Below are 12753 nucleotides of genomic sequence, written 5' to 3' on the forward strand. Positions count from 1 at the left end.
TGTTGTGCCAGCAGTTTATCTTCTAAGGGGTCGCAGTTCTAACCTAACCTAACCTAACCTACTGTTCTGCCAGCAGTTATAATGATTTGCAACATAAAAGTTTGCTGAAGTAAAGCTTTGCAATGTAAAAATTTGCCAAATGTTATTTGACAATGTCTTGAACGCCTAAGAAAATCATTTGCTACATAAATATTTGCCACATGGAAGTGTGATGAAGAAACATTTTGCAATATAAAAATATTGCGAAATTAGAAAAATGCGAAATAAGGTTATGCCAACGATTGGTTTGTCAAATGAAACTTTGGCGAAAAGTTGGTTGCCAAGTGAAATTCGGCGAAATATATTTCGCCAAAAAGAGAGTACACCCAAGCTTGGGCTCCTCCAGATAGGATATGGCTGATTTTTCACAAATGATACGTGATATCCTCATATGCAACCCCAAGAAAGAAATTTTGAAAATAATATTATTAACAATTTTTTTTTAATTTTTAAATTTTACAAAGTGACACAGTTATGTATATGTAACTGTGTAATTGTTTTATATGAATAAATGAATTAATAATAATAATAGTTCTACTTCAATACCTATTTAACGCGACTAATGGAACTGTACTGCAGATACGGTACATATTAATCATAAAATGATACGTAATATCCATATATCCAACGGGAAATACCTGTTTAACCCTTTAACTGCGCTTTTTCATCAGTTGATATAGTTTGTTTAGTTTTTGACACAAAATATCAAGGTTGTATCCTTCAGATACCATATACCTTATCGATTTTTCTTTGTACAATATACCACAAATGATACGTAATATCTTATTATCTAACCCCAATAAAGCAATTTTGAAAATAATTTCATTTAGTTTTTTTAAATATTTCAATATTGTAATATTGAAAAATTATACACATGAAAAATATAAAAAAAAATCAGCCATTTCGTATCTGGAGGAGCCCAAACTTGGTGTATCGATTCTTTTTGTTTTAATTAAAAAAAAATGGCAGAAATGTAATGATGTGATATATTTTTAGAATCGCCTCAAAAAGCCCTTTCGTATGATACCACACACTATAGGTTTGGAATTTTTTTTTCCTTACAAAAAAAAGTTTTACCACACCCCCCGCAGGGAAATTTTTTTAGGAACTGCGGGTCAAAAATTTTGTTTTGACCTCTAGTATGCGTGTGCCAAACGGCTAACCTGTACATCGATTTGCGGTTTTTCTTTGTAATTTTGGTCGAGCGGCGTCCACTAAGGGCTCTTTGTTTGGTACATAAAAACCTACAATCTATTTTATACCCTTTTGAAGTGGCAAAGCGTTTACCCTAAAGCCCTCGCAATCACACGAATGTCCCGAGCTTGGATGCGTTGTCCCCGGCAATAATAAGGTGGTGGCATTAGAGTAGCCGATGGCGGTCCTCGTGGCACTCGTCGGAGTCCTCGGAGTCGGAGTGCGAGCAGCAGGACGAGTCGCTCCAGTGCTGGAACTCCTCCTTGTGGTGCTCGAGCGCCATTAGCGATGGGAACAGGCTGTCGCACGCCACGCATCTGGAATATATGTATAAACAACGTTATTTGACGTCGCTTCTCTATACAAACTTAATATTAATTATAATATTAAGTAAATTTTAAAACAGTGATGTCGGTATATTAACTATAGCTATACGAAGGTGTCTTGACTTCTATCTATTTTTGAATATTATAAAAGTTGGGAGCGAAAAACAAATACCAGGGTGAATCAACTTTAGAACACTGATTTCGTGTTTTAGGCTCCCTAGCAAAGAAAAATCGATTTTTCAAACTTTTTTCTGCTGCGTTATCGTACAAAATGTAACTTTTATCTGATCAAGTTGCTAATTTTAATGTGTTAATTAAATACTTATGTAAGTATCTAATAGGGAATATTACGCGAAACTGCGCAGGGGGCGCCACTTCCACAATCTGAGGGTCTATGGCAAAACAAGAAAATCGTAATTTCGTTATCTAACACCTCTGTCACTTGCATATTCGAGCGATAGAGAGGCAGATAGCGAAATTTCGGATTCGCGTTTCCCGGTAGGTCCTCTGTAAACAAACCGCCTTGGTGCATCAATGTCATAATTTATTATCTCTGAAAACTTGTCAGAAAACTATTAAAGGCACAGTATGTATAAGTTACTCTATGGTTTACTAAACAAGTTAGTGCTGCACTCTGGTGGCAGAACATTGCAGTAATACCCCCTATAATGGCCGTGTAAACAAAAAGTAAAAAAATCAACATGGTTTTTGAAAAATCGATTTTTCTTTGCTAGGGATCATACAAATTTTTGAATGCTCCTAAACTCCTAACCACTGTCCGCGCGCCAATTCCGTGCATTCGGAGGTCGAGGAAGTGGGAGGGTGTGCGCCGCGCCCGTACGTACAAAATGACGCTACTCTGTCATGACGCCCAACATGCCTATCATTCCTCAGCCGTGCACGGAATTTATCTTTAGGTAGTTAAATAAATGTAAACAATGTGTTTTTACATTGTTTACATTTATTTAAAATAAAAAACTGCCTGTAGCTATCTGATGTTCCTCATCGTTCTGGCTTTAACCTATTTCATTTAATCGTGTAATGATTTCATCTACCCTCAAATGGCTTAATATTCGATCTCTTTTTAGGTTCTTTTGTTCTTTACTAGGGCAAAGAAATAGCATGTATTACAAATCTAAATTACTATTGATTAATAGCAGCGTTTTACCTTACAATAAAACGCTTATTAAGCGAAATACCTTATTTGAAGCCTATATTTTAATATTTGAGAGAGCGATGCAGTTTGTCAGTGACGAGCGGTTCCGGTTCATGATTGTGCTGACACCTACCCGCATGTTTCGACCTTACCAATTTCAGTTTTACCCCCCTCCACCAGCGTCCGTGGCGTGCGGCCGCGGATTTGGTTCATTGGGTCTCAAAATATACCTAAATAAAACGAAGTTGCAATATACCACTTACCAAAGGGTTACAGTTCATTTATTATTCCGATGCGAAATAAAACAAAGACATACACTGGTATCACTGGTATGCACTGGCATTGAACTGTAAAGACAGTAGATGTTGCTATTTGCATATTGCATGGTAGGGGAAAAAGCAGTGTGCCAAAAGTACCCTCAACGGGCATAATAAAATAAAAGTGATGTGGTTTATTGCAACTGAGTGTTGTAGCCACAGGCGAAGTTAAAAATATAGGCTTCAAATAAGGTATTTCGCTTAATAAGCGTTTTATTGTAAGGTAAAACGCTGCTATTAAGCTTCTGTACCGTTATTTGAAGCCTATATTTTAATATTTGAGACGTGTCTGTGATCGCCTGGTGGTCAGAAAACGCCAATGTGACTTATGTGACTCATTTATTTATACTCATAAGTGAAACTGGTGGAAACAACTAGTACAAGTGCACTTAACAATCCGGGTACATGGATGAATGTGAAATAGACTAATGGGCTAAGTGTGAAGTGACATATTTTACAACACCTAATTATTTATAGGTGGGTAAGGAGGGTTGTCAAAAACTGAATGTATATAGATATCAGTATGTTTATTAAAAATTATTTCTGACAACATTATTATATTTTTTATTTCATCCATCCCACACATGTATTCAGGATACAATTTATTTTACAGGCACCCAAAAACGAGTTTTCAATACATTCCTCCGAGCCTCACTCGTTTCTTTTTAAAAGTCTTAGTATTTGAGGCAGGTAATTAACATGTAAAGTGCACTTGTCACCACAGTGTAAATGTGATCAGGGCTTTCGGTCAATAAATTAAAGGATTAACTCATTAGCTACCATTATTTTCTAGCTATGGTACAATCTTGAATAACAATTAGATCGTGAATGATATTATGTTGACAAGTTAATTTCGGTAGGGCTATAACAACTTTCTGTTGTCCATCTGAAGGAGTTACCTCAGCCAGGTACCCAACATGAACTCTCTGCCGTTGTTAGAAGTTACAAACAACCACCGAGTGTCAAACCGAAGTCATTTCACACAACGGCTAGCAACGACGATCTGCAATGTACCCTCTGCAAAGAAAAGCACTACATACATAATTGTGAACAGTTTAGCAAGCTACCTATTGAAGAGAGATACAGCTGCGTTCAAGATAACAACTTGTGCTACAATTGTCTTACAAATAAATATATACTTATAAATAAACATAAAAATAAAAGGAACTGTATTATTTGTTGAAACATGAAATATCTAAGACTGTAATTTTACTTTCAAAATCTCAAGTTGATTTATTATTTGTAACATACACCCTTAAGAAGACACTCATTGCTTCACATTCACGCAATTAAGCGTAATAGATTGTATCATGTCCATATTTTAAAGTCTGAATACCACTCTTCTTTTCCCAGACCTGGTGTATCTTGGGAGATTAGGACATGCTCGGAGTTGTTTAAACAACTTTCAACAATAGTACTAATAAATGTACATGGTGATTAAACATTAGATAGTTTATGTTGGAAGGGATTTAAGCACCCTTATTTAAAAAGTTGTTAAGTAACCACTTAACTAAGCTAAGTAAGTAATAGTCAATTACTATGCTATAAGGGGTAATATAAATAATACATCCTACACTTAAAATATTCTAAATTGCTTCCCTATCTAAAACAAGCTTCACGTTGTCTTTTAATATATTTTATTTAGTGTCTATATACATCTAGGAATATAAAAAGGTGATGCTGTTAGAGATAAAGAATCATATCTTTCAATTATTTGTTCTAGTATTTCTCAACCACTACCTACTGAATCTGACAAAAGATTCTAAATGAGTTAGTAAGTAAGCAATTTGAACCGAAACAACCTATAATTTGGTTCAGATAATATAAATTCTTATTATATTGAAAATGTGTGAAATTACCACCACATATGTATGTGGATCGGTCTGTGGCGTTTCCTGCATAATTCCATAATAAAAACCATGAATCAATTACAACATAAGCATTAGCCTTGAGAATCCGAAATACAATGAAAAACAGAAAATGACTATTCTCATTACATCATAATTATGAGTTATTATGAACAGAAAGTTTGTCTCAAATGCTCTGTTAAATGCCACAAATAACTTCATAGATCAGTTTGGACAGTCTTACTGCTAAAAGGTCTTTCCAACTTCTGTTTTATCTATACTGAACATATTCATACAGAAAGTATATAAAAAACGATATAAATGAAATGCAACAATATGATCTGTTGTGAATTTTATTGTATTTGTGAAATTATTTCAATTCACTACTGATTATATAAATATAATCGATTAATTATATCATTACAAATAAAATAAAAATATATAGGAATTGCTCATTATGGCATAAAGCATATTTTTCTTTTTGGAATCCAATTCTTTTTTCCATTTCAGCTCTATTATCGATAATTGTCTTCATCAGGTCCATCATCATCATCATCCCCCAACCGTTTAAAGTAATTTTACAGTACCAAGAGGTATCAAACATTCGAACACTTTGGATAAGAATCTTTCTAGTACATACCTAACTAATAATGTTGTTTTATTTAATGTCTTAGGCTTAAAGTTAGTAGACCCTTCAAAACCAAACAATACCAGGTAACGGGGACACTAATGTTTAAATGTTGGGAAATGTGATATGACTATTGCATAATACCTATAAACCTACATTATTATCTACCTACCTACCTACTTATATAACCTACCTACCTATTTAATATTACTTACATATCCATTAAATTTCTATTTCCTTATCACAAATGTATCGAAATCTGAGCTCGTGCTAAATTGAACCCTACCATCTTGTGAAAGGGTTCCAAGCAATTGTAGGAAAAATGTTGCCACAATTTGCCTTGCCTTTATAAAAGGCCCAAAAGTTTGGTAAATAATTTTAATAAATGAGAGTTTGGAGCTTTGGACTTGCTCAGAATTTATAATTTATTGATATTAGACATCCATCCAATGGCTGACTGATTAAAATTTTCTATGTATAGTCTTTGGTATTGTAAGTACCCTTGTTCACCTACAGTTTTGTATTTTATACAACTTACTGTTCATTATCTGTAATTTGAAGGAGGAATAAACTCTTGATTTAATTCAATATATAATTCATATTTCTGGAGGAAATGGTATTGTTTGATTATTTTCACCAAAGGCAATTGGGCTTTGAGAACTTAAAAATTTTAATGCACAACTGACTGGGCTATCCGGGAACATATCAAGAATAAGAATAAGAAATATTATCATAATTTGTTGTGATATTTATGTTTCTTGTGAGAGTGGCTAAAATAAATTAGTATTTATATTTATAATTGAATTGAATTGAGTAACCCTTGAAGGGTTATTTTTCCTTATGATATTAGAAGGAATGTATTAGTCAACATGTATGGCAATTTACCAAACTGCCTGCAAAAGGAAAAAAATTTCGTTCTAACAATATGATATTATGAAATTTATGAAACAAGCTTAAGCTATAGGAAGCTTGTAAGAAGTGTTAATGAAAATAGTATATGCCATGAACCCCCAGATTTGATCTTCATAATAAGGCAGCTGTCTGGATCTTGTCCTTATAAAGGCTGATAGCATTCTTTTGCATATTAGTATAATATGAGTAGGTATGAAGACTATGAAGTGCACTACTGAGTCACTTATTTATTTTATTGTATTAATGCAGCTAGCAGACTGACTGCCTCTCTTCTGGATAAGGCTACAGAATTTTTGATTAGCAAAGGAATAATAAAAATGACATGCCTCAAAAGGATTCAGCATATATTATAAGTGTTTGGTACAGACCTTAATCCAAATATTTTATTCCAGCAGCTTCCAGAATAATGTTATTATTTGTAAACAATAAGTCAGCACTTAATTAGCATACAATACTAGAATAAGCTAGTTGATATTTATGTACATGACACAGGACCCCGTCCATGACTGTGACAAGATGCGCTAAATTTGATCCAGATATTTGGGTTTCTTGTTAGGTCAATCTCAGCTGCTAGTGTCATTATAAGAAATTAATTAGCTATTAAAAGACATTTCGTGTATTATCATCCCACGGATGACGTGTTTCTGGTCATATATGATGATGATGGACCTGATGAAGACAATTATCGATAATAGAGCTGAAATGGAAAAAAGAATTGGATTCCAAAAAGAAAAATATGCTTTATGCCATAATGAGCAATTCCTATATATTTTTATTTTATTTGTAATGATATAATTAATCGATTATATTTATATAATCAGTAGTGAATTGAAATAATTTCACAAATACAATAAAATTCACAACAGATCATATTGTTGCATTTCATTTATATCGTTTTTTATATACTTTCTGTATGAATATGTTCAGTATAGATAAAACAGAAGTTGGAAAGACCTTTTAGCAGTAAGACTGTCCAAACTGATCTATGAAGTTATTTGTGGCATTTAACAGAGCATTTGAGACAAACTTTCTGTTCATAATAACTCATAATTATGATGTAATGAGAATAGTCATTTTCTGTTTTTCATTGTATTTCGGATTCTCAAGGCTAATGCTTATGTTGTAATTGATTCATGGTTTTTATTATGGAATTATGCAGGAAACGCCACAGACCGATCCACATACATATGTGGTGGTAATTTCACACATTTTCAATATAATAAGAATTTATATTATCTGAACCAAATTATAGGTTGTTTCGGTTCAAATTGCTTACTTACTAACTCATTTAGAATCTTTTGTCAGATTCAGTAGGTAGTGGTTGAGAAATACTAGAACAAATAATTGAAAGATATGATTCTTTATCTCTAACAGCATCACCTTTTTATATTCCTAGATGTATATAGACACTAAATAAAATATATTAAAAGACAACGTGAAGCTTGTTTTAGATAGGGAAGCAATTTAGAATATTTTAAGTGTAGGATGTATTATTTATATTACCCCTTATAGCATAGTAATTGACTATTACTTACTTAGCTTAGTTAAGTGGTTACTTAACAACTTTTTAAATAAGGGTGCTTAAATCCCTTCCAACATAAACTATCTAATGTTTAATCACCATGTACATTTATTAGTACTATTGTTGAAAGTTGTTTAAACAACTCCGAGCATGTCCTAATCTCCCAAGATACACCAGGTCTGGGAAAAGAAGAGTGGTATTCAGACTTTAAAATATGGACATGATACAATCTATTACGCTTAATTGCGTGAATGTGAAGCAATGAGTGTCTTCTTAAGGGTGTATGTTACAAATAATAAATCAACTTGAGATTTTGAAAGTAAAATTACAGTCTTAGATATTTCATGTTTCAACAAATAATACAGTTCCTTTTATTTTTATGTTTATTTATAAGTATATATTTATTTGTAAGACAATTGTAGCACAAGTTGTTATCTTGAACGCAGCTGTATCTCTCTTCAATAGGTAGCTTGCTAAACTGTTCACAATTATGTATGTAGTGCTTTTCTTTGCAGAGGGTACATTGCAGATCGTCGTTGCTAGCCGTTGTGTGAAATGACTTCGGTTTGACACTCGGTGGTTGTTTGTAACTTCTACTTGCAGGTTCTACCATCTCTAATGTGCGAAACCGTGTTTCCAAGAACTGCTTCAGTCTTTCAAATGCAGGTAAGTCATCGGAGCTATCTTCACTAATTGCCTCTTCCCATTGTTTTTGACTGCTGACATCTAGCTTAGATATGATGACAAACGTGACGATTGCATCCCACTGATCGGTAGGCAAACCTAAATTCTTCAGCGCGTTCATACATTCAACAGTACTATCTAACAGCTGTTTAATCGCAGAGGCCGACTCTTGAGATAACGCTCGTTGCCCAAAAAACTTCTTAAAAACTGTATTCGCGATATATCTCTTGTTATTATATCTTCTTTTTAGAATCGCCCATGCCTCAGTATAATTTTCTCCGGTGATAGAAAACTGCCGTAATAATACTTCAGCATCGCCCGTCAAACTACTTTTCAAATAGTGTAATTTCTGTACATTTTCTAATGACGAGTTGTTATGAATTAATGCCACAAAAAGGTCGTGAAATGATTGCCACTCTGTATAATTCCCATTAAAAGTCGGTATGGAAATTCTAGGCAAACGGACTTCACTATTGGATGTACTTGCGTTACTTACAGTTTGTTTGGATGTGTCCACCTTTTCGATTTCAGAACTAAGCTTCAATAACGCCGTCCTCAACTCTCCTTTGTATGTATAAACCAACTCCTCGAACTGGTCAAACATATCATCGACGAAGTACGGAAGTAATTGTCTATCTTCTACAGAAATCGATAAAAGTAACTTTTCGTGCAATATCTTAAATTCCTTCCAATATGTATCTAAAGTATCCAATCTCCTTTCTACATATCCAATAGTTATCCTCTCTTTAGGCGACTTTTTGTAGTTTTTATAAGCCTTTTCTATCTTTTCATAAGTATCTTTCTGAAGTAAAGTACGTTTTTCTATCTGCTCCATTGTGTAATTTCACTGCTACAATATCACCAAATAAATACCGAATCACCAAGTTCTAGAATGTTCCAACGCGGCACTCACTTTTTTACCGTGTAGGGTAAGCGCATAAATCCGTAGGTAAGTCTAAGTTCGCGCTGCATATAAGTAGTTAATGTCCACTGCTATCTTATGACGCTATATATGTATAAACGCACTATTCAACTGTCCTTTGAAACATGCCAAATCACTCAGTTCAATTTAGTTCGAACAATAGCGGTTGTAGAAACATTTGCTTGTAAATTCCAAAATTACCAGTCTATATCGTTCTTTTCACTTTAATTCACTTAAACACTTTTTAATCCGTACTATTGTCCACTTTTTGCACTGATTTGTCCATATTTAACTCCAAATTACATTTAATTCACTCCGCGAAATAGGTCACCGTAAATGATATCCGTGGTCGATGGACCATAATGTTTAGTCTATAAGGTTCACTTTGGAGTGAAGGTGTTAGAAGAAATTAAAACAGGTCCATACGCTTATGACTATTTATTGCAACTAAAACAGCGGCGGGCCGGCTCATCATAGGTACATATAGATATGCAGTATGCATGTATAGATGCGTATAGGTAAGTAATCAAATTTCGCCTTAACAGTGACCATGCCAATACCAATTATGGTATTTCTTTATGATATTTCAATGCAAAGGAAAATAATTTTGGTTACAGCTGCACAGTACCAGAAAATGTGGAAATGCACGGAAAATATCAGGTCATAGTGTAGCGTTAGGTATCTAGGGCAGATGAGTGACAAGGCCTAGGCTACAAAGATAGTGTTTTATTGGGGCTTAAACGCGTGGGTCGTTAGCCTTTTTGGGGACGGCACTTGGATCGGTGTGTAGCTGGATGTTACTGTCCTGGTCTGGCGTTCCTGGCGTAGTGGCAGCCCGGCGTTTAGCGCTGGACAGCGAGAGGACCACAGGCGCGGAGGTTGAACGACCAATTAGCCGTAGGGTAGACCCCAAAGCGGGGGAAAACAGATACACTTATTATATCGGAAACTTAGTGGCACAGCAGTGGAAGAGCACTTGTTCCCTATACAAGTAGTATTACTTTCGGCATCGCGAGACAAGGCGCGGCCGTTAGCGCTCTCATACACGAGCGACGTGCGTACAGCGCTGCAGTCAGATCTCCAATGGCGGCTGCGTGCGGCGGCCCGTTATAACATGGCGCCGGCTATCGCGTAAACAAGAAGCCGGTTCGCGGCCGCGATTGGAAAAGTCGATAGTATCGACAATATCGACATCGGTACTTATCGGTTGGCAAGAATATTAAACTAAAGAAAAAAATTAACGTTACAATAGGTATATCTCACTATCATCAACACTGTAATTACTTTTCCTCAAAATACTAAATGCAAACACACAGCATACACACTTAGCATAAATTACGACGTTATAGAGCGCGTCTTTTTAAGACCTTTGAAATTAGGCAGTTCTATTCTGAAATAGGAACCGTTATAACCTCCCTTTCGGAGGACACTAAAACGGAGGCCTATAAATTGCCATTTTCACTTTTTCAAGGGCCTGTTCCGTGCCTTAAGACGGATCGATTCACTGTAAACAAAATAATATAAAAGTAGCTTACTTACGGCGACCGCTGCGCTGCGCTCGCGATGGGAATCGATCAGGTGTCAGCTTCTCTAAACACGTTAACGAACACGAACTGTCCGTCAAATGTTTTAAATTTAAATTATATTAATAATCGAACGGTAACACCGTTTTAAAAAAATATACTTTTAATTAGTACTTACAAAAAATTCTAAGAATTTAAGAATTTCTAAGAATTTTTTGTAGTGAACCGAACGTTCCGACAAACAGAACGCCAATTAACCAAATCTGCGGCCGCACGCCACGGACGCTGGTGGAGAGGGGAAAACTGAAATTGGTAAGGTGGAAACATGCGGGTAGGTGTCAGCACAATCATGAACCGGAACCGCTCGTCACTGACAAACTGCATCGCTCTCTTAAATATTAAAATATAGGCTTCAAATAACGGTACAGAAGCTTAATCAAATCATTCCGATATATTCCTATTAACAAAATAGCACGATTATAGCAGCTTAGTTTACGTTGAGTAAGTAAATAATAATTATATCGTAGTAAAACTTCTGTACCTAAGTTTTGACACATCGAGTTAAATTAATTGACTTGAAGAATTTTCTTGCCCAATAAAATACCTAATTGTGGTTTGTTTACATTCTTTTGGTACCTAAAGATGCAGACTATAATTTGTCAAAACAAACACGGTCACGTGCCTACGTCCACTTTCTCAGAAGAATAACTAAAGCAAAGAAGCCGGGCAAAAATAAAAGCTTGGTAAAAGATATCGTATTCACAACACGCTATTACTTTTTGTCTATGAGTGAGTGAGACAACAATCCGCAAGTTCTTTCGTTTTTTTTACAGTATTGTCATAAGATGAACTGAGGAAAATGTCAAATGGTTCTATGTGGTTCTAATATAATCCAGCTAAATAAAATATATGTTCGTTATTTCACAGGTAGGTGTCAACTGTAACAACTTGACATAGTCGTATTATTTTAGTTGAAATATTTCGGGAATTTCAGCGGTCATCTTGGTTTATTTTAATTATATTGTTGCTGGAGCGTAGTTCCGTGTTTCTGATTCGATCAGTTCTACGAACACCTAATATACTACGCTCCATAGCTCGCTGGCAAACCTTGAGTTTCGATTTTAGGGCCTCAGTTAATGACCAAGTTTGTGCACCGTAAACCGTAAGTTAGGATGGGCAGGATGCACATGTCAAGGAGTTTGCGCTTAAGACACAAGGGAAGGTCACCCTTCATTAGCGCTTTCATGGACCAGAAGCTCTTCCAGGCGTTCTCGATACGTCTATCGATTTCGATAGACCGCCTGTTCTCGAAGGATGCTATCTGGCCCAAGTAAACGTACTCGTCGACATATTGTATATCCTGCCCATCTACTACTAGAACTAGAGTTGCAGATGTAGGCGTCAAGACCGCTAAGCTTAAGTGGGACTGGGCGGGACATGTCTGTCGCATGCACCCGGAAAGGTGGGCCAAAATGGTCACTGAGTGGGACCCACGGAGCACCATAGACGGTGCAGGCCGGGGTTCAGGCAGACCAAAAAGGAGATGGCGGGACGACTTGGACGCATTCTACCCCAAATGGTGGGAAAATGCCGATGACAGGGTCGAGTGGAGAAAACGAGGGGAGGCCTTTGCCCAGCAGTGGGACACCAAAAAATAAAAAAATAAAAAAAATATTGTTGCTA

General features: G+C 35.6%; 1 protein-coding gene across 1 annotated transcript in view; it reads right to left on the reverse strand.

Annotated features, from left to right (window-relative positions):
• Positions 1-1364: 1364 nt before the first annotated feature.
• The window catches only part of LOC134748857 (uncharacterized), a 41107-nt gene continuing 29718 nt past the window's right edge, over positions 1365-12753 (reverse strand). Inside the window, exon 4 of the mRNA XM_063683683.1 lies at positions 1365-1550. Coding sequence (XP_063539753.1) covers positions 1400-1550 — 151 coding nt within the window. The 3' untranslated portion in view covers positions 1365-1399. The remainder of the gene's footprint in view (positions 1551-12753) is intronic.

Source organism: Cydia strobilella, chromosome 2 (assembly GCF_947568885.1).
Source record: "Cydia strobilella chromosome 2, ilCydStro3.1, whole genome shotgun sequence".
Lineage (NCBI taxonomy): Eukaryota > Metazoa > Arthropoda > Insecta > Lepidoptera > Tortricidae > Cydia > Cydia strobilella.